General features: G+C 39.1%; 1 protein-coding gene and 1 long non-coding RNA gene across 6 annotated transcripts in view; one reads left to right on the plus strand and one right to left on the minus strand.

Annotated features, from left to right (window-relative positions):
* Window positions 1-9,198, plus strand: part of MED23 (mediator complex subunit 23) — a 35,081-nt gene extending 25,883 nt beyond the window's left edge. Inside the window, exons 23-31 of one of the 4 annotated variants that reach the window (XR_002436322.1) lie at window positions 617-833; window positions 1,648-1,884; window positions 3,370-3,535; window positions 4,400-4,472; window positions 5,566-5,780; window positions 6,653-6,773; window positions 7,245-7,376; window positions 8,075-8,318; window positions 8,731-8,934. Coding sequence is in view for 2 of the 4 variants with exons in the window: in XM_021389475.1 (XP_021245150.1) it covers window positions 617-833; window positions 1,648-1,884; window positions 3,370-3,535; window positions 4,400-4,472; window positions 5,566-5,780; window positions 6,653-6,773; window positions 7,245-7,376; window positions 8,075-8,248 (1,335 nt within the window). In the remaining 2 variants the exon portion in view is untranslated. Of the gene's footprint in view, window positions 1-616; window positions 834-1,647; window positions 1,885-3,369; window positions 3,536-4,399; window positions 4,473-5,565; window positions 5,781-6,652; window positions 6,774-7,244; window positions 7,377-8,074 lie in introns of all 4 variants that reach the window. The other 3 variants (XR_002436323.1, XM_021389475.1, XM_021389476.1) reach the window with 3 other exon arrangements.
* Window positions 16,307-26,955, minus strand: LOC110395306. 2 transcript variants are annotated; one of them, XR_002436326.1, is made up of 4 exons: window positions 26,106-26,955; window positions 23,406-23,465; window positions 22,015-22,113; window positions 16,307-16,392 (listed from the first exon to the last, which is right to left on the minus strand). It is a non-coding gene; the product is annotated as an uncharacterized LOC110395306 (long non-coding RNA). The 2 variants fall into 2 exon arrangements; XR_002436325.1 differs by lacking the exon at window positions 23,406-23,465.

The following is a 27,707-nucleotide window of genomic DNA, read 5'->3' on the forward strand; positions in this document are numbered from 1 at the left end:
TGCTTCTGTGCTAGCGATGTAGTGTCTTAACTTTCTAAAAGTGAATACGTAGTTGAATACCAAATTATATTAATCTGGGAAGTGCTCTGACATAGCTGTAAAGTTACGAGACTCGATCTGGCGTGTGGAAATTTCAGTCACAGGTAAATACCATGCACATGCTTCAGCTGTTCTCATCTGTTATTTGAGTACATTCCAGTTCTTTCCCGGGGAGTAATTACATGTATATTATTTCTAGTGTTCTGATTTAGTACATACTGCAGAAGCTTTCAGTGGTGCTAATTTCCTCTAGATTTCTTCTTAAAACACTTGACAAAGGACACATTGCACCTAGTTGCTTTTAGCCTTGCCTTGCTTTCCTTATTGCTCCCTTATGCCCCCTTGAGCGATGGAGGAATTTCTGTATTTTTTTCCTGAATACATATTATGCAGTCATAGCCACTGCATGATTTCACTAAGCTTTCTTCAATAAGCTTTGCGTTGATAACCTCTTGTTGCAGTTATGAATGATAATGAGGGTTATGAAGTGTCTTTCAAAGCAATGTAGGTGCTGAATATTTAATATAGTGCTTTTAAAGAAATAACTATTAAGCTTGTTTGTTTTCTTTCCCTCCAGAAATATCCTGAAAAGTTGTATTTTGAAGGCTTGGCAGAGCAAGTCAATCCCCCAGTTCAGATCCAGCCCCAGTATCTTCCAATTTATTTTGGGAATGTATGCCTGCGATTTCTGCCTGTGTTTGACATTGTAATCCATAGATTTCTGGAACTGCTGCCAGTGTCTAAGTCACTAGAAACTTTACTGGATCATCTGGGAGGTTTATACAAATTCCATGGTAAGTTACCTGTGAATGCAGGCTTTTATTCCTACTGTGGTGATGTTATTGTCCTTCATTTCCCTCATTCGTAATAATCTGCTAACAGAGTGATGTTTAATCCTTTAATATTCTGTGAGCCATGTGCGCATTTCCACAAAGGAGTACAATATGTGATTAGTGTATTTCAGCCTACAAACAGTGAATGTGCTTTTATTTGTGTAGCTTCTGTTAGACTATGCTTGCTTCACACCTTTCCCTTTCACCTGCTTGTAGTAGTGGATACTCGGACTTGTGTCTTAACAATTTTTCAGATACCAAGACTTGCACAGCCAACAAAAAAAAAACAGTTCCTCCATCTATTATTGTTTAAGACAAAATCATTTATCCTGATTCTTTTTAACACTAAATTTTTACTACACTTCTACAATATATACTTTTTTTTTTATAGATTACGTTATTATGTTAAGGCCAGACTTGATGTTCTTTGTTAACTGTGATTTCATGCCTGGAGTCTTAGTATTTAATAGGTTTTAAGTGTAGAGATAATTTAGAGGATTTATTTATGAATAGATTACTAATAGTTCATGTGATGATATTGACTTGGCCTGACTTCTGCCTGTCTCCACACACTTCCAAGCATAAATGCAAGACAAAGGAATGTCAGTGCTGTATAATGAAACAAAGAACATGAATCTATTCCATATATGCTGTTTTTAGTTATATGCAGTTTAGTCTTGTCAAGCTCTTGGTTTGAATTTCTTGCTTGGCACCAAAAGTGTAGTAATGATGCTAAGAGACATTCCTGTTCACTTTGTTGTTTTCTTCTTGGCAGACCGTCCAGTGACGTACTTGTACAACACCCTTCACTATTATGAGAGACATCTCAGAGAGCGCACAAACCTCAAGAGGAAGCTTGTTCATGCCATCATTGGCTCTCTCAAAGACAATCGCCCGCTGGGCTGGTGTCTAAGTGATACTTATCTCAAATGTGCAATGAATGCCCGGGAAGATAATCCGTGGGTTCCTGATGACACTTACTATTGCAAACTCATTGGAAGACTAGTAGACAATATCCTTCTTAGTGTGCACTAAGTGAGCTGTACCATTGTCTTTTAGCTTCGTTTTACCAAAATGTTCGGTTTTCATCGCTTAGCCTATTTTGAGTTTGTTTCTAGAGACATGAAGAATGTCAAAGCAGTAAAGCAATAAAGCAGATACAAAACCGACTGGAGATGATTATTAAAAAAATATAAATAGGATAACTGACCTCTCTTTTAACAGTACAGAGCTATTCCTTCCAATTACAGAAATTGTTTAGAAGATGAGATCAAAGTTGTAACGTATCTCTTTATTTCTTTATTATTTTACAAAATGACTGTGCTCTCCTAGCAAAAACATCTTGAGACATATGGTGAAAACGAAGTACAGCTTTGCAAATGTTAACTACTTAGTCCATTGTTTCTAGATAAAAATGCTGATATTTATGCATTCTGAAATGAATCTTAACTGCCACTCAAAATAAGTTTGACATAAAACATGATGAAAATAAGTGTAGAACATAAGATAACTTTTCTCTGTGCCATTACCAGTATTACTAAGAGAAAAATATTTTAAGATTGTGTATGGCTAAAAGTATATAGGTGAAAGTCAATATACATTATGTTAACAGCTGCTGAGAATGTTTTTAGGACCGAATAATACCTTTAACACAAACCTAAATGTTCTTAATAGTTGCTTTGTATTTTTTACAATTATGACTACAGCTGATTTAACATACTGTGGAAATAGCTGGTGAACCGTTGCAGCTATGTTCTAGAGAGCAGCACTAGTGGAATCTCTCTGAATGCCTTCTTCCCTATTAGGATTAGCTTTATGGGAGTTGGCCAGTTTTCTACATTTTTTTTTTCTTCGCTCATCTTTCCAAATGACCTTTTTCTAATGTGTAATTTGGAATGTTTATTAGATCTATATAAAGAAAAGTAAAATTATATAAAACTCTGCTTTTATGCAAATGTCAGCAGTGTGTTAGATCTTTTCTATATGTAGCTCTAATGAGCTATTCTTACTTGTGAAAGTATTTTCAGAGACTAAGCAGGTGCTCGCGTTGCATAAACCATCACTAGAATTCTAGGAGATCTTTTAATGAAGCAAATTAAAGGTTTCATACTGCAGAATAGAAAATTATTTTTATTTTCATCTTGTCTTGGAAGAAGGTGCTGAATGAGATGGTTGATGTTTTTTCTTCCACCACTTCACCGGGGAAATTTATTCTCTGTGTGACCTTCTGTGTGAGTCTACGCATGTATGTGTTATATGCATGTGCATTTATGCAGTGTATGTGCATTTATACGCACGTGTATTTCTGCAACGCTTCAGTGGCTTATAGTTCATGCTCATGGCCATATGTCTTATTTTTGAGCTGTCTATTTTATTCATTCTCAGCAGTTTATCTTTCAGATCAATTTTGTCTATGTGGCATATACATACAGTTTTAAGCAATGTGCTGTGTACACTAGTCCTTGTTGGGGAGCTTATTTTCCTTAATCACTGTCACCTATGGCAGGCAAATCACCTGGTCCATTTCCAAATTGTGACTGGAGATTCAATGAGTTTCCTAACCCAGCTGCCCATGCTCTTCATGTTACCTGCGTTGAGCTCATGGCACTGGCAGTTCCAGGAACAGATGTGGGCAATGCACTATTGAACGTTGTGCTGAAGAGGTATGCTGGCTCTCTGAAACTATTTTCTACAACTTATAATAATTAAAGATTGCTAAGGTAGTTTGCGATATTCATTTTCTTAAGTTTTTGTAACATTTAAATTAATTAAAACTTTCACTATTTGCATTTAAGTTTTTTTTTTTTGTTTGGTTTTTTTTAAGTTTTAAGAGGGTTTTCCATTGGGTTCAGTGGCACAAAGCTGGAAAAAGTCTGCTGTCCTTTCAGCTGGAGTGAAAGGAGAAATTCCATCAGTTAATACACAGAGAAGGGGGCAGAAACCATTAGTAGCACTCTGAATCCTATGTGTAAAATCGGTGATACTTTGAAAGAGAACAGAGTTGCAAGGCCAGCATTCTCTCAGGATGCATTAAATTTGACCCGTAGTTCTATTTATTGATTCCTTGCTGTACTGAAGTGAAAAGAAGGATCTAGTGTTCTTGCAAAGATGACTCAGATGTCATCTTCGATCAGTAGTGACAAACGGAAATGATTTTGTTATCAGCTTTATTCAGCTTAGTAATGTATTATTGTTAGCTTTGTGGTACGTGGAGGGAACGAGTAAATAAAAGGACACGTAGCTGTTATACACTCAAACTGTTTGGTAGCAGTCATAGTGTAATTACACCCTTTGAGAAAAACATGCTTCTGAAACAAAATCATGTCGGACTAAAATTTTTCAAGCAATGTCATAGTGGTACTTACGCTGACTGTTGTCTCTCCTGAATAGCTACATGTGTTTTTATAGTTCTGGAAACTTCTTGAGAAATATTCTTTGTATAAATACACCTTGTTGTAGGTACATGAAAAGCACAAATTGCAGTTGTGAATTTCAGAGCTTGGGTTTTGTTTTTTCTCTATCTGTAGTCAGCCCCTGGTGCCAAGAGAGAATATCACAGCTTGGATGAATGCTATTGGACTAATTATCACAGCCTTACCCGTGAGTCGATACATTGTATTTTATAATAACGTATCTTGTTCCACAAAAACATTATTAACTTTCTAGAGTACATTTCAAAAATTTTTCAGTTTGCAATATGATGGCAACATCTGCAGGTTCCTCAGAGAGCCATTCTGAAGGGTACTTGCATGCCAGAAAAACATGGCATGTTTTCTACTTCTCCAGCATGGAAGAAGTGATGAAACTTTCTGCTTTTCTGTTTTGTTTTCAGGCTAGGATGAAAATGAGTGAATCACTCCTATTAAAAATGCAGTTAAATTCCACATGCGTAGTATTAATTGTGAGCTGGAACTACGAAGTCAAAATTTCATATGGCTTCTGATGCAAATCTAATCATCTTAATGCTTACACGTGCACATCCTTTATCTGCGTGTGTTTATATCGTTCTCTCAACTTCTTGAAAAATATTCTTAAACTGTGTAAATATGCCTAAGACTGTAAAAGCAAGTGTATGCAATATTAGAGTTCGTGTTTCACTAGACGCTTTGTTCTTCTGAATATGATGACCAGGAAAGTCTGAATAATTTGAATCTTTCTTACTTGTTGCTTATATGTGCAACAGTTGTCCTTGTGACCTTCCTCCTTCAAAGTGTTTTTTTCTCTTTGGAAAAAAAAACATCATGGATTTCATCCCAATTATTTTTGAAGCAAGGATTTCTCCTGAGCGTTTTCCTTGCACGTGAATTGATATTCTGTCATTTGTACCTTTCTTTTTGTTTTCATGTTGGTTTTTTGGCCTGTTTGTGCTTGTACTCAGAAAATTTTTGGTCTCTTTCCACTAAGGCTTTTGACATCTGCTCTGTTTCTTTTGAAGTCTTTTACAGTAGGTCTCTAAATAATTAAATTAATGAAATATGTTGTGATAATTGTCATACCCTTGAGTGTGCCACATCCACTAACATGGATGTGTTTGTTTTGTATTATGCATCCTAATTTTCAGGTTCGTCAAATCGGTATATAAACTACCATCTAGTTGAAAACATCTTAGAAATATAATAATGCTTCTCATCCTTTCTCTACTATTGTCTCAGGTGTTCTTTTTAGAAGGAATTCAGACTCTTTGTTTTTCCAGGAGCCATACTGGATTGTTCTCCACGATCACATTGTAAGTGTTATCAACAGTCCCAGCTTGACTTCAGAGACAGAGTGGGTTGGTTACCCTTTCCAGCTGTTTGACTTCACAGCATGTCATCAGTCTTACTCTGAGATGAGTTGTAGCTACACTCTGGCTTTGGCGCATGCTGTTTGGCATCATTCTAGCATTGGACAGCTTTCTCTCATTCCCAAGTAGGTGTAATGATATTTGATGATTTGTCTTTAAAATTACACTTACGTTGTGTATAGCAAAGCTGTACCTGTAGTATTTGTAACAGCAAATATGTAGGGAGTTGCACCAAAATTCAATCAGTAAATCACAAGTTCTTTTCCAGCTCTCTCTTCCCCCTGACATGGCTCTTGTCTGTAAGTTTCAGAGCGTTCATCTAGAGCCTGACTGCCTTTCACAACTGCCTTTCTTAATATTTAGATTAGCTTTTATGCTTGCTTTTGTTCATTTAAACTTCTCCTAAAAGCACTGATTGTGATATAATCCTTAAGTGTCAGCTATGATCAGTGTGCCTTTAATTCTGGAAAGTACCTTGTAGCTGCTCAGTGAGATGCTGTGCTGACTGAAAGACACAGCAGTGGCTCTCTTAGTCATTAAGGTAAGTCAAAAGTACCACTGCATTAAAAATAATAGTGATTTGACTTTCCACAGTGCTGTGTTAACGGTAAGACTAACATACCATTTGCGAATACCAAGTCTACACATACTGGACAAAAGTGAAGGTGGTATGATGTATTCCTGTCAACTAGTCGTGACCACTGATTTAAAGTTAATGTTAAAACTTTGGAGGACGGCTTTTCCACTGTACATAGCATTCTACTAAATTTAGGTGGGATTGCTTGTCTCCTTGAGACTTCTTGTTCTAGTTTAGTAACGATGCGTAGAAATGTTCTAGAGCTTCACTGAAGTAGCTAATATTTTCAGAACAACATTGTAATTTCTAAAACAAAGGCCCAGATCCATCAGAGGTAATCTGATGTTTGGGTTAAAATTTGGGCTGGGGAGGAAAAAAAAGAGTCCGGTTGAAGTAGTAAGTACCTTTAAAACATTACAGGTTCCTCACGGAAGTGTTGATACCCATAGTGAAAACAGAGTTCCAGTTGCTTTACGTTTACCACCTTGTCGGTCCTTTTCTTCAACGGTTCCAGCAGGAGAGGACACGATGCATGATAGAGGTAAAGCGTAGCTCTTGAATCGCTTTATACAACGTCTTTATTTTTGCATTGCAATTATATTAAAAATTGGAGTCTGACAGAGATCTGTCATAAACATTTGGAATTGAATTCTATACAAATAAAGCAGCCTTTTTAAAAATAAGCACAATCTAAATTAGATAAAAGGTAAACACAGTAAACGTCTCTCTAAAAGCTTCAAAACTTGTGCTTAACCCTTGGTAGTTAAACTCTACTTTTGCAAATTTTGTAGGCTCTTATTCAAAGCGTAAGTTCAGTCAGTGATGTTTAACTATTGCTTACATACAATGTGCTGAAGTACCATCATTACGCCACTTAGGAAAAAACAATCATTTGGTTAACCATAATGGGATTGGTTAAACTTGCCCATTTGTCCTTGCAAGGAAATAGACAGTTAGGAAACACAGATACCTTTAAAAGCATTTTTTGTGGTTTTTGTGTCTTCGGAGACAGATTGGAGTGGCATTTTATGAAATGCTCCTGAATGCTGATCAATACAGCTCACATCTGAACTACATGGATCCTATATGTGATTTCTTGTATCACATGAAGTATATGTTTACAGGTGACAGTGTGAAAGACCAAGTAAGTAAATCAGTCATCTTCCCTTAAAAAAAATTAGTCTTTTTAGGAATGACTTTCATCTGTAGCAGTAAAACAAAAAGCTTAATTTTTGACTAGTCTCTCTGTATGCAAACTGGGGAGTTGGTACGCTTTTACGCTGTTGTAATCTTTAGATGCAATAGGCTTAGTATCTCAGATCTCTGGGTTATTGTCTGTAGTGTGAAGCTTAAGATGCAGCTTGAAGGTTCTCTACGTATTATTATTAAAGCAACCACTAGGAACAAAGCTGTATAAAGTTTTGAATATTTGCCAACTTATTTCAATCCATATCATTTAAGTTTTTCCTTAGTTTTTGTTTCACTTACTGTAGCTTGACTTGTGACAAAAGCAAGAATGCGTCCATAGTTGATTAAAAAAAAAAATAAAATTCAGCTAGTTAATTTTATAACAGGATGAACTGTTTAGAAGTATAAATTGTGTGACTCATTCTGCAGAGCTTTGTTACAGTACCGTTAGACTAAGGCAGGGGATGGGTTAAGGTTAGTTATCACAAGAGGTCCATAACTTTATGTGATGAATAGAATGTTAACATAAATACAGTATCTTTTTTCATTGTGCATCTGTAATGGTCATGTGCAGTGGTAATGTGTCCAGATACTCCTGACTTACCAAACGCATTTCTGTCTGAATTTAGTATTTATTATTGTTCTATTTTACAGGTTGAGAAAATAATCTGTAATTTAAGACCAGCTTTGAAACTTCGGTTACGTTTCATAACGCACATCAGCAAAATGGAGCCAGCGGGTGTTCCACAGCAACCTCTCAGTAATGGGTCACCAGCACAACAGCCTAGCCAAGTGCCTGTTAATGTTGCTCTGCCAGTAACACAGTGAAATAAAGCGTTAGACTGACCTTGATGTGAAGTCATCCTTCAAGGTGAAGCATCACCTGAACTGAAATCTGGTATGCTGTATATTTTTTTCTGGAAAGAGAACTACATACAGAGCTGTGCTTCATTTTCTTTTGCACAGTGAAGCTAATTGTATGCATGCCGATCTTCCTGGCTATTTATATCAGACACTAAATGAGGTGTACGTTGCCTTTCTTCGAAAGCACTGATTAAAGTTTCTCTGCAAGCAAGTACACAGACTTCTGAAGAGTTTACAGCATTCCTGCTCCCTATCCTGATTTGAGTCATCTGTATTTTTCCTTCCTTCTGTCTATGTGAAATGAAAGGACGCTCAGTGTGTATAGCCTGGTTTAAAAAAAAAAAAAAAAAAAAAGGCTTTTCTTGCATTTGACTTTCGCATATTAGAAACCTGTATTCTTTTTTTGTCCAACAGAAAAATTTAAATTTCTATCATCTTTTGGGCAGGTAGATTAAACATTACGTGGGAAATCTCCTGGACAAAAAGATTGCATCAATCGCATTGCATTATAACATCTTTCTGAAGATTGAGAATGAGCTTTTGAAAATAACTGTAAATTTCATGTGTACAGTTTACATTCAAGACACAAGCAGTGGCTTTGATCGAGCATCAATTACTAGACTGGTGTAGATCTCCCAGAGGTTGTCTTCTGTATTTACTGGAAGTGTGCGTATTCTGTTAAAGCCGTGCTGTTTGACATTCTACCTTTCCATCTGGGAAATGCTGTAATTTTTATCAGGTCAGTCACGTAAATTTCCTTGATACGTTATATTTTAGATTTGTATATTCTACTTTCTTTATTTGTGTACCGTGGTCAACAGGTTTTGATAATAGAATTGAAAGACTAAATGTTTTGTAAATATTCATCTTGTTAGACAAACTTTTTAAATTAAAAACAAACTTTAAAGACTGTAGCAGTAGTATTAAGCTTATTTATTTTCCATACACTTAATGTTAAAAATAAGGATCTAGCATAGCAAGTGTATTAGTTCCATGTCCCAAGTTGTCTATCAGCGTCACAATAATACCAATTTGAACCTGTTACTAAATCCAGATCAGTAAAGTTAAGTAATAAAAGTTCTCTCTCATTTCTATATTTATAAAAATGTAACAGTTAGCAAAAGTAGTTGTTGATCCAGTGGGTGGAAGGTTTTTGGTGGTTGTTTATAAAGACTGTGTCAAAAAGAGACAGTAAACCTGTGCTTCTGGAAATAGCTGTCGTTTGTATTGTGCTTGAATCCCAAATTCTGCCAAATTTGAGTAACAGAGAACTGAGAACTCTTCATACTCAGTGAGTATTCTTCAGTTAATTGAACTGAGGATGTTTGCTTATTGTATACTGCATGTTTGCTTCAAAAGGTGTCGTGCTGCATTCCAGAGTCAAGTTATTTCAATATGTGTGGCTCAGTTTTGATTACTGGTCTCCAGAAATCCTGCGGGGACAGTACCATGGAAGCATTCCCACAGGGCAGACCTGAGAAGCGAGAATCTGATTGTGGCTTTGCAGGCTTCTGTCATCAGTGGAACTCTTAACACTTGTTCTCCTCCTAAGCAATTTTTGGGGCATACAGTCAGAAAGACCTGCAGGAGCAGCATCTTTCCTGTCCTGCTTGCGTGTTCCAACTGAACCAATTCTTAACGCTGCAGGCATTTTCCTGAATTGTCTCACTTTGCATTCTAGCTTGATGTGGACCCAGAGTATCCTTCTAAATATTTAAACTAGCGCCTCTTTCCAGCAGTGGAATTCCTCAGAAGTAATATACTGAGGAAGTTGGATAACACTGTAGAAGCAAATAGTGAGAGCTATTGGCATTCTCTAAATCTTTCAGTGTTTTGAATTTTGGTTTGTGTTTTTTTTTTTTTCTTTCTCCTGAAAGACTGTGAAATTAATTTCTTTGTTTTCTTGTATTACCTGCGTTACAAGTAGCCAATATGGAACAGCCACAGTAGTAGCAGACTTCTCCCACCTCGTGTCACTTTTGCAGGGAATATTTATTTATTAAGACTTGAACAATGTATTTATAATGTGTCTGGTTAAGTCAGCAGAGATTGATGTTAGAAAAAGGTTGCATTCCCTCTTCAACCACCAGAGGGAGGCTGCAGAAAATCGGATCATTGCTTGGTTGTGTGTATAATACAACGTTTTGCATGTGCAAGTTGACTTTGGATTTCCCAACACTTGTTATTCAAAATTTAAAAACAGAAGCCATGTTACACTGTTGCCCTCGATGTTTAAAATATGCTTTTTTTTCCTTCTTCATAATCAAGTTTACAAGAGGACTCACTAGATCTGTGGGATTTGCAAAACCTTTCAAACGCGTCTAGGAGATTTTCAATAATAAATTCCTACTTGCTTTTCCCTCTTCTTAATCGATGTGACTGTGTAGAGGGGACCTGGGAGAAGGATTCATGAAACTGGAAAAAATACTGCAGCTTATTATGGTAAGAACAAAGGATTTTTAATCTTTCAAATTTTCATAGAGGTTCTTTTTTTAAAAAAAAAAAAAAACACTTAATGGGTTGCAACAGTAGCCAGAACTGATAAGAGACTGCGAGCTCTCATCCTCATCGGGGATTTCAACTGCCCAGATGTCTGCTGGGGTGCCATACGCAACTCCAGCTCCAGAAGGTGGTGAATGTTTAGATGTTGTGTGGAGAGACGTGGTTTAGTGGGGTTATTGGTGGTAGGTGGATGGTTGGACTGGATGAGCTTGTAGGTCTTTTCCAACCTTGCTAATTCTATGATTCTGTGAATGTTTTTGGTTTTCACTGTGCCTTTGTTCCAGCAGCATCCAGAAAGCTGCAGAGGTTCTCTTCAGTCCTCCTGTTTCTTATCTGCTGTTAGTTGTGATCAGTGAGACACCATTGTGTTTCTGCATTCTCCTAATCTTTTTTTAATCAAAAGGAAGATCTCCTTTGCCCCTAATCTTCCCTTCCCATGCATGCTTGTTGTGTATAAGCTATGTGTATGCCCTTGTGCATTGTAGTGTTCAGATCTGTAGTATTTTAGTGATTCCCGCAGAGATTGATCTGGGACTTGGTAATATGCATCTGTTCTGAGATTTGCTAGGTGTGAGCTGTATTTTTAGGAAAAATGCACTCTAATTTTTCCTGAGATGCATGGGAATCCTGTCCCTGTCCTGGTGAACTGAACTCTCTGGGTTCTTTTCAGCTGAAGTGCCTTGCCATGAGAAGCACAGGCTCTAGTTCTGCCGTAAGCCTGCTGCAGCACTGAGCATTCACAGACAGCTTTATAATTTAACTTCCAATTAAAAAGTACAAACGGGATACACCTCTATGCCCCATGTCAGTGCTGCATGGGAAGATTTTAAAGCAACCTGAATGCCTTTGAAACACAAAGCTGAACTGCACGAATAAGGAGAGACCGAGGGAGGCAATGCAGGGCAGGAGAAAAAAGATGATTAAATAGTTCCTCTGTGCCTAAGTATTTCATGTTATGTAGAGCCCTGATCCTTTCACATCTTTGAGTCTAATGTTCCAGATTTGTTTTTACATAGTAATTTTTGGTCTGGAAAAGAGCAGACTTTAAACTAATGTAAGGATTTGATTGGGCTGCAATTAAAGACTTGCAGGGCTTGGATTTTATTCAGAAGATGAAAGCAGCAGACACTGGTGAGATAGCAAGTTGCAGTTGGGTGACGGCAGGATTCAAGAAATAAATTTGACAATAATTACACTGTCAAAACTGCTTTTTATTGAAATTACCTCTGTACATGCTATTAAATGCATGGGGGCTTCAACTCACCTGTGGTGCTGTAAGCCCACAAATAGAGGTGATCCTCTTGCATTGCAGGCTGAGCTAAGTCAAAGTGCCCCATCTCTACTAGATAAGGAATGCTTAAGCTACAGTTTCACAAAGCAGGGTTTATGTGCTTTGTATTTTTACTGTCCCTATAAACAAGAGGTTTGCACACCTTTTTAATTCATGTATCCGTAATGTGGTGAAGGGGGATATTGTGCTATCTGTGGCAATGGGAGGGTGTAGGATAAGACTTGCATTATATTCCCTGGAAAATGTGATACAATAAGGCCACAGGTGACATCACTCTGAGGTTAACTGCTGCACTATCCCTTCAACCTCTGAATTAGTGGGTGGAAGACAGATGGTCAGATAGATTTAGTTGGTGGGTTTTGTAGTAAAGAGCTCCCTCTGGAGCCAGAGGGATGGTTGCAAGCCCCTGCAGTTAGGCTCTTGCTCTGAATCTGCCACCAAGGACAGAGCGTGCCACTTACCCTTGACTGACTGTTGTGTCAAGGGACAGTAGCTGGCCAAGCCAAGAACCAAATGGTGAGCTGTATCGATGCCATGCAACCCGATGCTGATACGATGCTGCTTGGTGGTCTCTGCAATGTGCCAAACTTGCACAAGTAGAGGAAGTTCAGGTGTTGTGAGTTCCACAGTTCACCTCCTTACAAATAGCTACCTCATGGCTGCAAGCACTGAAAAAGGAGCAAGCAGAAAACATTCTGAGAGTCATTCTGTACAACACTTGCACTGAGCCTCTTCCACACTAATATGAATAATGTGTCTATTGTTATGTTTTGGTTATTTTTGGTGAAGTACCTTTTCATGATAGCAATGGAAGGTATGTTTAAAATTAGTAAAATTCTTCCAAAAGTTGTTAAAAATACAATTAGTGTGCTCAGTATGGAATGACAACATAGCATTACCTGTATGATTGCAATGGAGCTGAGAAATAGTGTTAACTCCTGCTGTAGCTCTAACTCAGGTGTATCATTATTTGTTCAATACTGTCAAAATGAAGAGTGCAAAACCAGGCCCTGAATGAGCCAGTCCCTGCACTGAAGAACACACAACCTATAAATGAAGGCATGCAGAAAAAAGTTGTATAGACAACAAATAAAAAGCATTACTTGTTGGGTTTGTATTATTAACATATCAGTTTTCTTGTGAGTGCTGCAAAAGCATGGTGCCATGTGATATCCATGAATGACTCTGTAGAGGTGTTGGGGAAATGGAGAAGGGCCTGAAGCAGCAAAGATAAGATAAATGGATGGGAAAGAAAGCTGATGATGTTCTCAGAAAAGTGGTGAGGCTAAATTCTTGAAAACCTGCATAGGCTTCTTCCCTCCTCAATGCTATTTCTGTTGAGATATAATTTAGCAGAAGAGAATCTAGAAGTACCTTATCACATCAGTATCTTCTTTGTTGTGTTTCTTCTCTGTTTCTGTTTGTTTTTAAATTCCCAGGCAGCAGTGGAAACAGACTTTAAGGGCCCTTACAGGAGTAAATGCCTTCTTCTTTTGAATGTGCTTTCTCTAAAGGGCAGCCCAAACAATGGAAGACACATTGAAGACTGACTACAGGCAGACTGTCACCTGCTGGAACATAGCCTCTTCTAACCAGTGGCAGCACTCTGAATATAGAGGAAAAAAAAATGGAGAGAACATAACCCTCTAGCACTGCAAATTAACACTGCTCCAAAAGGGTAACAAAGGTTCATCAGTAATGCTGGCATCTACATCTCCCTTCCCACCTCTTCCACTCATTCTTGCTCCTCTTGACTCCTGTCCTCCACAGTGGCAAGGCTACCCTGTGAAAATTAAAATGGTGCTTCCCTTCTGGTACAGAAGAGGCTGGGAAGGCAACCAGGGATGCTGGGCACCATAAGCCTTGGCCGAGCACTGGTGAGTCAGAAAGTAGGTGCTGGGAAGGCCTGTCAGCATGACTGAAAGGAATGCAGAAGCTTTGAGCAGGGTGTCCAGGCTCCCGAGTAACTTAGGAGGTAGCATGGTGATGGGGGAAGCTCTTCGATGGTAGAGAGATTTGGGTGCGGTTCTCTAACTAAGCCATGCTCAGCCAGGATGAGCTGGAAAGGACCAAGCTGAGGCCAGTGGCAGGTTGCAAGGCCCAACCACACCTGCACTTTGGAAGTGCATGTCACACTGCAGCCAAGTAATCTGCTCCTCCATGTGCCCTTCTTGCAGGAGTAGCCTGAACATGCTCTTGTTGTGTGCCAGAATCTCTGCTCTTTGAGAAAACATTAGGATGAGAAAAGCTCCACTGCTGAAGGTGCAGAGAGAAGCTTCTCTCATCCCAGTGCTACAGCTGTAAAGGACAACAAACACAGTCACTTCATTTGAGCTCCTCCCTTTCCCCTGGTAAAAAGCCAGCTTTTAATACTTATGCCCTCATCTGGAATGGAGTCTAACATTAGCAGGAGCTGGGCTGGAGCTCTGCGGAGTTCAGAGTTTGCAGAAATGGTATGGGAGGGAGGTGAGTCCCTGCTGAAGGTCTCAATAGTTCATGACAGGGGACAAAATTCATTGCTGATTTCTTCCAAAACAGTTCTGTTTTAACTTCAAAGTAGAGATGGCAAATGCAAGCAAATTTCATGAAAAATCCTTTCATCTCCAGTGGAAAATTCTGGCAAGAGTTCTCAGTATTTTCCACGTTTCTTCCCCCCCCCCCCCTCCCCCCCACCTTTATGATTGACAGCCTTGTGTGCATTGAAAAATGTTTCCACATCTTTCTGACAAAAGCCAGAGATGCTGCTTACCTGTCTCCTTGAAAGCACTTCCTATCACAGAGGATGGCTTCAGCTCAGCACTCATTTTGTTGCACTTCTCAGCCCATGGGGAAGCTGCACTGAATGCAGCAGATCCTTGCCTTCAGAGGGCAGATTCTCACTGTCTTCTTGGCAGAAAATGGGTTTCCCTCACTTACAGGAGAGGTGAAGCAACTGTAAAGAGGAGATTTGTTTTCCTTTCCATGCACAGTGGAAAAAAAAAAAAATTGCACAAAGCCAGCAGCAGCATTGCTTTCATTTTTGTCCTTGTGTCTATTGCAAAGAAGTAACTGTTTTACTGTTTTCTTAGGCTGTTAATTTGCAGCATTTTGTAGGACTAAATCTCCACTTTTGCAGGTTTTAGGAAACATAGTGTCTCATTGTCACATCTCCCCTTTTTCTGAACACCTCCAGGGATAGTGACTCAGCCACCTCCTTGGGCACTCTGTTCCAGTCCCTGACAATTCTTTTGGAGAGGGGGTTTTTCCTACTACCCACTCTGAATCTCCCGTCTTGCACCTTGAGGCCATTCCCTCTCATTCTATTGCTGTTACATGGGAAAATGGGCTGATCCTTACATCACTACATTCTCAGGTATTACAGGGAGTGATATAATCTGCCTTGAGCCTTTTTTTCTCCAGAAGTCCCATCCTTAGCTGCATGGGAAGAAGCTGAAGGCTGTGCAGTGAAAGCATCCACTTGGTAAAGACACAGGATCTTGTCTCTAAACAGAACAAGGGAAATTAAGACAATCAAGAGAAGAGGCCTATCCACTATCATTTCTTGATATTATTTTCAGAGGAAATGTGAAAAAGCCCTTGAAAATTCTGGAAAAAATGCGATGAAACATATTTGCCAAACAGCCTTGATAGAAGTTTGTTTGTTCAGGTGTTTTTCTCTCCCATCATCCCCCCTCATGTTCATGCATAAGATTTTGCCACCTGCAAAGGAATGCCACTGTAATTTTATTTTTCACAGCTGCCAGAGCTGTGGGCCATTGCATCAGCTGTGGCATCAGTCCAACCTCCCAAAGAGTTTTGTCAAGCTTCCTGATGGTGCTTTCACTTCTCCCAGAGGCAGCTTGGGCCACTGCTTTCTTCCCTTGAAAATGAGTACTCTCTCCAAAATGAAAATGACAGGGTGCTATAATTATGTTCTCTTTTTCTCTTGGTGCATGAAATCAACATTCAAGATGTTGGCTTGATAATATTTCTAGCCGGTGTGCATGCAGAACCTCCAGTACTGCAAGCTGTGAACCAGATTTTCACATACCCATTCCTCATCTAGGCCTTATTTACATTAGAAACAAGTGCAACTGTATGTAGTATATTTGAACTGTTCACACATAGAAGGCTTTTCCGCTGTCTCAGAATACTGGTACAGCCTTGATGATAGTCTCTGCTCCAAGCAGGGCTCAGCTCCTGTAAGGAAGCCCCAGCATGGAAAGATTGCTCAGATGAGCTCTTCTGGGTCCTGTGTCCAACCTCAGTGAGGTCTAGGGGAGCTCAGTCATCATCCTACTGGGACTGGAGTCTGGTGCTCTCTTCCAGGGCTGACCTGCAAACCAAAATGCCGTATTTCCCAGAGTGAGGTTGTTCAGCAGCCATCTACAAGCGAGTAATGGCCAAAGCTTGCTATCTGATGTAAATGCTGCATCTAAAACTTTCCAAATTCACATTACATCAGATCTAAGAATTTAACTTGCATGTGTACATACTTCCTTTTTCAGATGAAGCTGGAGCATAAGGTGGTCAACAAACTTGAGGGAAATGCAGGATAGGTAGCTATGTGAATTAGAAATAGTGACTCTGCTCTGGAGCACGTGCAGTGATTCTGGAGTAGCAAGCTATGCCAACCTGCCAGAGAAAAGAAAGACCTTGGAAATGGATGGGACTCCATAAAAATCCAATTTATCTGATCTGTCAGCAAGCTATTTATTTTGCTCCAGTAGATGACAAGCTGACAAAGCTTGTTTTAAGGAACATTTTCAATTTGCTTAATAAATTATAAAAGGAAGCTTGCAAATGGTTGATTTCATTTGCAGTGACATAAATCCCAAACAGATTTTTCAGTAGTGTTACAAATTACGTAAAGTGATTTATGGGTTTCCTTGGCATCAGTTGTCTGTCTTTCTCCCTGAAATTAGACAAGATAAAAGATAGAAAAGTAGGGCAGCACTAAAAAAGAATTAGAATGAAATGTTGCAGAGAGAGCCTATTTGAGAAATAAAAATACTGGCAAATAAAAATGCTGGCAAACTACAAAGGAATGATGGGCTAGCGGTTGAGGTACAACAAGAGACTGCAAGGATCTACATTCATTCTTCTCTGACAGAGTCTTCCAAAGTGGCCCTAGTCAGAGCTCTGAGATTCACTGTGATGTTATTGCCCACGGGTGAAACACCCACAGTGACAATCAGAGCCATGCCATAGAGAAATCTCTGGACGGATCATGAACTAAACTACTAAGAGCATTCTTTACCACAAGCCTGGTACTGTCTGCTTCATCTTTTGCATCTTTACAGGGCTTCCCAAACTTGTTTCACTCGTGGGACAGCTGCTGCTGACAATGACAAAGGCTGTCCCAGTTTCTATACTTTACAGAAGATTCTGTTATTTGGTCAGCAGCAAGGTATGAAACAAGTTATGTCCCATATCAAATCTATTACAACTTGGATATCTCAGGTAAAAATACAGAATGACTAAAGGTGCAAGTAGATTTTATTTCCACCAGAGAATGGAGGGTAGACAGGTTTCTGTCAGAGATATAAGCATTCTAGGAATATGATCACCTCGATGCTATAGATCAGGGTTTTTTTTTTGTTTTTGTTTTGTTTTTTAAACAAGCTACTCTACCCACATTTTGTTCATTTAATTAGGTGCTGTTTCCTGCTGAAATCACTGTGGACAGGTCCAGCAATCACTGCAGGACACATGCTGCCCTCCCTGGGCTCAGGCCTTTTACTCTGGGGTTTATCATCTTGCATCCAGGTGGAAGAGGGAGAACAGCAATAGATTGGAAAAGGTATGGGGGAAGATGCTGACAGCACCCCTACTGCCAAACGTTTGAATCCATGCCTGTAACTTAGTCAGGCATGGCAGAAAGCATTCATCCAGCTGAGAACTTGGAGCAGGGCAGAGGAGAGAAGAAGCTCACCACCACTGAGCAGGAAGCCATGGCTCAACACTACTCTGCAGCCCCTGCCCGGCCTCAGGCTGGAGCATATCACAATGGTGGCTGCTGCCAGTGCCCCTGCGCAAGGACAGCATGGGCAGTTTCCTTCCAATGGTTGCAGCTAACTCCCTTTCCTATCTATACACTGCTGCAGATGACAGTAATACTTGTTCTCACATCTTAAGTACATGTGATAGACAAAACACTATAAGGCACAATTTTTCCCCCTGAACCTAAGATGCAGGAGTAATCAGACTTCTGCTGGCACTACCCTTGCTTTACAAATCACTTTTTTTATTTTCTGAGCAAGTGTTTCTGTGCTTAACCCTGGAAAAAGAGAAGGCAAACTTTAGCACTTAGTTACCGCTTCACATGAAGCACAGAGAGGATTATGCATCCTTTTCCTTCACCTTCCTTCTCTCGCCTTCCCTTTCCAAAGCATACCAAAAGCAGCACTCTACAAGAAATGAGGAACCTGGGCTTTTAATCAAAAGTGTATGGAAATCCACTTACTGCCCTTTTACAAATGCAGATCCTGAGCTTGCAACAGTGTGCTTTATGCACAACAGCTGATCTCATTGCCTTTACCAGGTCAGATTAACATACTGCATCTGTGCACCGGCAAGTGGGAACCAGAAGTGACAGTCATACCAATGACAGTAAACCATTTAGGCAACCAGAGCCCATGTTTTTTACACATGCAAGACGACTGTGACTGCAAAGGCTTCTCTTCTGATTGCATGAAGAAGTGGTATTTGACTTCCTTACTGCTCACAAATTACTGTCTCAACTTGATGTTATCAGACCAGTTGTTCACAGATACTGGTGTGAATTTGTTTTAGAAACTGGTGCAGAGAAACTTCTTTTATATAATGTTAGTTCACCTTTTTCTTATCTCTCATAAGAAACATTTCTATTGTTATCTGAACATTCAGAAGATCATTTGCCGAGTACAGCAGAACCTGGGCAAAGTTACTGCTTCCAGATCAGTAACAGTTTGTATGAGCAGGCAGTGAGGTAAAAAAAGGTGTCACATAAGTTTTGTGTGAACATTAAGTAGTGTGTGAAGGAAGATAAAGAGCATATTGATGATTCATAAGTCCCAGTTGTTACAAAGAAAAATTACACTCAGCTTTGCTATTCCCTCAGTTCTCAAGTGAGATATTAAACTTCAACCCAGGCTTATACTAAAAATGATCATTTTACATTGGCCATATTCCTTATATATTCAGCATGCTTGTTTGTTTTGTCTCATATACCAAGTTCAAAAGTTCCCTGGTACAGAAACTCTCCTGACTGCATCTGTTCTCAGTACCATAAAACAGTTTTATTCCCCCTCAACAGGGCTTTTAGGTACTGAAGCATTAACTGTTCTGAAGTCCTGCACTTTCAAAAAACCAGAGATGTGCAGTGTCTAATGTTTGCTTTTGCTTGATATGTCTACAGAGGTCCTCTAAAAAGCCTTACTTGTTCTGGAAGGACTGCTGTGAAATAGCCACTCCTCTGCTTCTTGTCTTTGGGGCTACAATCCCAGAAACTAGGTCGATAAACTGCAGTTTATAAAGATCTCTTATAACTTTCTAGGCAAGAAGGACAGTATCAGAAAACAGGGATTTATACTGGTATCACATCCATTACCATAATTATAGTGTTCCTACTTCAACAAAAAATTACTGGCTTCCAAGGGAGCTGGATTTTACCTCACTAAGAAGAGTTTAAAACCACCAAAAAAACTGCGTACATGCTCTGAAAGACAATGCAGTCTGAAACAAAGTCTTACAGTCTTGTCACTCTTAGCAGATGATAGATGGTAATTCAGTACTCTTGCTTCTATATATCCCAAAGATAACTCATCTAGGCATAGTGATCACATTTACACTGACCAGTGCTGTAGCCATAATGAAACTGTACATTAAACATAGCACAGCCAGCTGGTGAAAAGACCTGATGCTCCCACTGTGTGTAGAACTGATGCACCTAGAATATTGTGTATATAGAAATAGTGCTAGGATACTTGAAATCATCCAGAGGAGAGCAACAAAGCTGGAAATGGGGCTGAAAGCCATTATCCTCTGAGGAATGGCTGGTGGCATTTGGGTTGCCCAATCTGGAGATGAGGAGGCTGAGAGGTGACCTCACTCTCTCTGCAGCTCCCTGAGGAGGGGAAACTGACAGGGAGATGGTTGATGCCGCATGCCTGTCAATGTTCAACATGCTTTTGGATAACTCCCACAATAATATGCTTTTACTTTTGATCAGCCTTGAAGTAATCAGGCAGACTCAATGATCCTTGTAGAGCCTTTCCAACTAAATTATACTCTGAACTTCTAAACCAACCCAAGCCCTTCTATGATTTTATGGAAGGGACAACCTCAAAGCCCACCCAGTTCCAAACCCTTGCCATGGGCAGGGCTGCCACCCACCAAATCAAGCTACACAGGGCCCCATCCCACCTGGCCTTGAATGCTTCAAGAGATGGAGCATCCGCAGCTTCTCATGGCAGCCTGTGCCAATGCCTCATCACCTTCTCAGTGAAAGTTATTCCCAACATCTGATCTAGATCTTCCTTGTTTTAGCTAAAAGCCATTCCCCCTTGTCCTGTCACTACCTACCTATGTAAAAAGTTGATTTCCCTCCTGTTTCTAAGCTCCCTTTAAGTACTGGAAGGCTGCTATCCAGTCTCTCTGGAGTCTTTTCCAAGCTGAACAAGTCTATCTCCTTCAGCCAGTCTATATAGGAGAGGTACTCCAGTCCTCTGCTCATCTTTGCGGCCCTCCTCTGGACCTGTTCTAAAAGCTCCACATCTTTAATTTTAGGGGTGCCCCAAACTTTCATGTAATATTTCAAAACCATTTGGAATTAATTCTAGCAAAATAGAAGTGTTGCAAGGTATTCAGTAATATGCAAAACTGTAATCATGTACATTAGATTACATGAGAGAAACAAGAAAAACTCATGAGAGTCACAAATGCAAGCCTGAAGTTGCTCAAGCAACTCAGTTACAAAGGAGAAAAATCAGAAGTTTGAACTGAATAGCAGTCAAAATGTGGCACAAATGTAAACTCTATATTAAAGATAAAGTGTATTACATGCAATATTTTATGCTCATCAGCTGCTTTTCTCATTTTTATTTTAGTAATAAAGTTCAGTGATGTTCCTTCATTATTTATCAGTTAGGGAAAGACTATTACCATTTTTTTCCTGCTCCTAAAACTTCGTGCTGTAGCACAGTGAGGGATTCACAAACACTTTGATTAGGGCATTAAAAAAAAAAAAAAAAAAAGAAAGCAAAGCAGGAGCAGACTTCTTTTAAGCATTGTTCCAAAGGAAACAAATGAAGGTAAGATGCACTCCCATGTTTTCTTACTGTGCAAAGAAATTTCTGGATTTTGAAGACCTTGTTGTGACAAAATAGGACACAAGTAGTCACAAGAATAGAAAAAACATCTCTGGAAAGGTGTAATTCTACCCTCTACAAGATGAACCAAAATCAGAGTTTTTATGTAAACTCCTATTAGGAAAAAAATTTATAATCTTAGGAGCACTGACATAAAATTTTAATATGTACTGTTTGTCTTTAAATAATTTAACAATTGTATATTTAATGAAATATTTAATAATTTAAAGTAACTCAATACTTTAATATTCATAGTTAAATTCTTTTAACATACGGATTTCCACAGTGTTGCTGTGCAGAATGGCAGTATGCACAGATAAATATGTTTAGGTTTTATTTATGTTTTGGAACCTACTAATACTGGATTTGTGTGCTCCCTCTCGCCCAGGACTGCTTCATGCTCATCATAAAAACGGTAACTTAGATCCAGAATATAAGAAACAGCAAAATATAACATTCTTCTTTCCTTAGCATATCTTTCCTAACTCCTAACCAACAATTAAAGCATTTGCTGTTGAAGTTGTATTCACTGACCTGTATGGTAATAACTAATGAATGTCATCAATTTCCTCTCTAAATCTACTTATGTACCACATATACACATTTACCTGGCTCTCAGTGCTGTAACATACTGGCATCTCAGAAACATCCCCAGATGCACTATGTAGGTTGGTTTTCCTGGTACTCTCTCCAGCCCAAGCACGTATCTGTAAAATACCACAACAGTAAAGAACAGAAGAGGGGATACGGAAGCCATGGGACTTATTAGGAAGTTGTCAAAATGCTTCTTGCTAATGCTTTTGGGCTAAAGTGGTTTGGTGCTTCATTCAAAACAACGGCCTTTGCTATAGAAAGGAAGCAATATTAAGAAAACAAAATTGAAAGGAGATTAATTACACACAACATATTTCATTTTAGTCAAATGAATCATCAAGTTGCTTCAGTTGTTTTCATCTGTGAGGATATTTATTTTGGCTTAAAGCTATTTGTTTCCAAGAATAGGGGAGGACATAGACTCCCTGCAGTCCCTGCCTTCACTTTGACTCTTCCAATTTAGTCCAGCATCTTTGCAGTACATTCCCACATCCATCCCTTTTGGGTAAGAGGCAACTGAAACATGGCGAGTATCCTCAGACCAACCAACAACTGATACCTATGCAAGTTGAGAGCACAATGAAAGCTTTATTTTAGCAAATGTATTTGCACATAACAGTTTTTTTTGTACTGGTTTCTGTTTATGTCCCTCATCAGAGCGAGGTCAACAGCTCTTAAACCTGCCTGGGATTTAGCACATTGCATTCTCTATGGAGCAGCATTTTTTCCCAGTGGAGACTTTTGTTTGAATTTTGACAAAGAGAATCTAGACAGCAAAAGCATTGGTACTAATTCAGTTTTAAGAAAATGTGAGTAGGAAACTGCCTTATTTTAATCCTTGAATAATTTAGAGCTCAAACAGAGCAAATTACTTCAACAAGCAGCTAGCAAATGAGTTAATTAGCCGTGAATTTTCTAGCATGAATTCATCAACAGCCATACTACCATAATAAAAAAAAAAAAAAAAACAGGAACAAACTTTTAATGTGATGATCACATCTTTTGCCTGACTGTACCACAATCCCATAGTGAAGAAAAGCTGTGATGCTTTTATTGCTGTATGGTAATTGACACCAAATGCCCAGACTGTGCCTTTCCTGTTAGAGCTAGAAAACCCTATCTTTTAATACATGCCCAGATTCAGAGCAGCAGAATTTCACCTATTTGTTCATAAGGCAGAAACAGGAATGACACTACAACTGCAAGTGTGGAAAAAAAAAATGTATAACATGCTTGGGCAATACAGCTTTAGTGACCCAAGTGCTCCTGTAAATGCCATGTATGAATAAAGAGAAAGGAACTGGTGAGGAATGTGTACCACACAGCCCACGTAATTGCTGTTCTTCCTAAAGAAATCTTTTTCTTCAAACTATTCAAAAGTGAATCAATAATGAGCAAGACTGACCTTGTTGCAGAGGCTGTTTTTGAAGACTGTTCATAAGGCCCTGCTTGTTCATGGGACCCCCTGTGAATAAACCTTCATGTTGGTTTTGTTCAGTTGTTTTTGTTTTGGGCGAGATTCAATAAAACTGAAGGCTAGTTATCAAAAAGATTTTCTTTGGTAGTTCAGGCAAAATTGAGTGATAAAAATCAATACACACTTTCTAACAAAGAGTGACTATATATACTTGTTTACTCAGTACCCTTGAGATCAAGTGTAAGTTGCCCTCTTTCCTGAAGACCTTTAATTCTCTAGTGTCTTTTGTTGAAAATATCTCAAAAATTGGAAACTTCTATTCCATTAACTTCATTGCATAACATGTTAAGGATCTCTTCTATTACCTCAGTGGTGACTCTTTCATATTTTGTCAGTGATGCACACTGAAACAGCATCAAGGATATTCTCATATAGTCTTTCCTAGTACCTTCTACTGCAGTCCAACCAAAAATAAGGAAAAGAAATTCAAGATCACATGCTGATCTTTTCCCTAAACTGGGAAGCTAGAATAACATTTTTATTTCTTGCAGTAGAAACATTCAACATTCAAGTTCAGCACTGAACTTGATTCATTTTCACTGCCCTTCTTTTAATATTTTATTAGCTAAATTGAGAGTTGCTGCCTTCAACACTGTCAAGTCAGGAGTTCAGTAATACCCAGCCTGATAACTACTGATGTCCATGGGAGTCTTTCCATTGATTTGGAGAGGAGACAGTTACTGAAGTGAAAAAGAACCTCAGAAGTTTCTCTGTCCTCCAGCCCTGTGTCCTCATTCATAGGCAAGCTACCATTTTTCATCGGCTTGGGGTAAGAGAGGAGATTTTGAATGAGAGAAGACTCATTTGAGAAGACCAAATGCAAAGAGTCCAAAATACAACAGGAGAGAACAAACAAAATCTGAAATAAACAACTAGTAATTGGCAGTATTCAGAATGGAAGACTTTGGAAGCAAATCAAACAGCCTGAAATGAGTGATACAATCTATTATAAGACACAGATTTCTTTTATATTGGATTTACTTTTCTCAGTTTAGGGATTGATTTTAAATGGCTCAGAAAATGCAAGAAAAGGAAAATACCACAGCAGACAGTGTTCATACTTGGCCTGCTTTGTGAATACACTAGCAGTGCACTTTCCTGAAATTCTTGACCATTCATTACAAAGAGAGAAAGATGATAGATGTATTTCTCAAGTTGTTTTGTTTATGCATTCCTTCCAAAGGAACAAAATCCTTTCTCTCAAGCATATCTCAAATCTGGATTTAAAGATAGGATTCCTTCCCCAAGCCTCTCAAATATTCCTCTTTCCTCCAGATACTCAATTCCTTTGAACTGAATTGCACAGCATAGGCCACTGCTCTGGCTACTTTTTATTTGTGTTTTCTCCAGATTTAATGTGGAATTTGAGTTCCCTTTTGTCCCCTGCCATCAATGATTCCTTGTCAGTTTACCTATGAAGATAGTAAGAAGCAAATCAAATAGTTGAAGTTTTTTTTGTTTCACATCCTCTGTGTATCCTGACAGTAAGACCAGGTGTCAGTATCTTCAGGTTATCCCCACCTCTCTGCTTGTGAAAAGCAAAACTAATGAGTGGGTTATCCTAGCAACTTACAGTCTGAAATCAATGTTCTTCTGATGCGGATTCTGACCTGAATATAAAGAACCAAAACTATTTACAAAAGATAAATTTTTGTAAACATAGACATTTGAACTGTAGTAAAAGACCAGGGGCATCAGGATCTCTGATTCCAAGCATCAAAGTTAGATGATACTATATGTAAATGCATAGTTTCTCAGAACTTTCTACTGTAACCTATTCTCTTGCATGCTCTATATAACCTTTGGCTAAATTATTGAACCGAGTACTTTCCCTTTCTATTTTTTAGGGGCCTTGATTCATCTAGTCTTCCTTCCAACTGTGCAAGTATTCCCCTCTGCAGATGAAAAGAAAATGCAGAAGAATTTTTTATTTATTGAGGACAAATATTAATAGTTCATGATGAGTTGTTACAATAAAGGTAGGATAGAAACAGAAAGGTATCTAGTTAAGAAAAGCTACCTTATGACATACTTTTTTTTTTTTTTGCAAATGCTGTCACTGTTTAGCACTCACAGTATGAATTATATTAGATGAGAGATGATGTTGGTTTCATTCTGCATTGACACTAACAGCAATTGCTAGCACAGTGACTAACTAAAATCAGTGGCATCATTACAGATTGAATCATTAGCATCCTCAGAGATAAAGCATTAATAAGGAGGAGAAAAACATTGCTTAGAAAGAGGTACAAAACACATGATGGAGTATTTTAATTTGTTTAAAAATAGTTACTTCTCCTCTACCCCTAATGTTAAGGTTATATTAATTTAGGATGGGAACAGGTAAGAGCATGAAGGTCTGTATGTCTACATCATAACTCTAAAGACAGACCCCAGCGAATCACAGACACCAGAGTCACTTAAAGCAGGAGAGGTTCCTTCATGGTACAAGTTGTGGGAGAAATGAGCATCAGCTTCCTCTATATTGATATCTACTTCTACAACACTGTAACACGGTGAAAAGCATAGCAATGGCAGCATATTAGCGAAGTCTGAGGCTGCAGCAGGCGAGGGTATGCTCAAATGTGGCAACCGTGGACACAGAAACAAAGAAAAGACTCTATTTACCCTTGGAAGGCCTCAGGTATACAGTGATCTCCAGCAAGATAGCCTTACCTCCACTGCCAAACCTTAAATGAGATCTGGGAAGGGGTGGATCCTGGCTTCACCCCTTATGGTTACTCTGGTGCATTGCATGCACCTGAGATCCCCTGGGTTGGCCCTGCCTTCCCACCATGTTCTCAATCACTGTTTCAAGCTGTGGCTTGTCATTTCCACTACCATTTCTATATCAACTTTTTATAGCACACATTTGGAAAATGTCAAAAGCTGCTACTTTAATTAAGTTCGGTATGATTTATTTTCAGTAAACTCCTAACAAAAATATGAAACAGGCAGAAGAGGCAAAATCCAATACCTTTTCAGCTCAATCGGGGCAGTTTTTATATTAATTTTAGTTTGACTGGGAGTTTAACCATAATGATAACCCAAAACTGCTTTGAGTGTATCTGTATTGAAATTATGTCCAGAAAGACCTCAGGAAAAAGCTGCTGAAATTAAGGATGAAGCCAATGTACATTGATTACTGAGGTCTCTGTACTAGATTCCATATCTGAGGCTGGCAAAGGATTTTTCATTCTCAGCAAAAACCTAGACTGCCATCCTGAGGTTCTCTGGAGGAATGTTGTACAGAAGTTCAGGAATACAAGTCTTCTTGGTTAATTTCACTGGGCATATGTAAAGGAAACAAAATTTGACCTGTCCAGATTGTCTGCTTGGACCTCTGGAGGCTGAAAAAAACTTACGTCCAGCATATCCAGAGAGGGATTATAACAATGGTTTAGCTAAGATTAAAATCTCATCTCTTCCAAGCTTTGTGTATCTTGAATCACAGATTCAGAAAATCACAGAACAATTTTTTGCAGGTAAGGATCTCCTGACGTCTCACCTACTCTACTCTCCGCCTCAGAGCAGGTTCTCAGGGCTATGTCCAGTCAGGATTCCAATGATGAAGGCACAAGAAGGACACTGACTTGTTGGAGTGGGTACAGAGGAGGGCCATGAAGATGATCAGAGGGCTGGAGCACCTCCTCTACAGAAACAGGCTGAGAGAGTTGGGCCTCTTCAGCCTGGAGAAAGCTCCAAGAGGACATTATAGCGGCCTTCCAGTACCTGAAGCGGGCCTACAGGAAAGCTGGGGACGGACTTTTTATAAGAGCATGCATGAACAAGTTGAAGGGAAATTGCTTTAAAGTGGATAAAGGTGGATTTAGACTTGATGTTAGAAAGAAATCCTTTACTGTGAGGGTGATGAGACACTGGAACAGGTTGCCCAGAGAGGTTGTGGATGTCCCCCTCTGGAAACATTCATGGCCAGGCTGGATGGGGCTTTGAGCAACCTGGTTTTGTGGGAGGTGTCCCTGCCTGTAGCAGGGGAATTGGAGCTAGATCATAGAATCATAGAATCATAGAATCATAGAATCATAGAATCATAGAATCATAGAATCATAGAATCAGCTAGGTTGGAAAAGACCTACAAGATCATCCAGTCCAACCATCCACCTAACACCAATAACCCCACTAAACCGTGTCTCTCAACGCTATATCTAAAGTTTCTTGAACACCTCCAGGGACGGTGACTCAACCACCACCCTGGGCAGCCCATTCCAG

Source organism: Numida meleagris, chromosome 3, assembly GCF_002078875.1.
Source record: "Numida meleagris isolate 19003 breed g44 Domestic line chromosome 3, NumMel1.0, whole genome shotgun sequence".
Classification (NCBI taxonomy): domain Eukaryota; kingdom Metazoa; phylum Chordata; class Aves; order Galliformes; family Numididae; genus Numida; species Numida meleagris.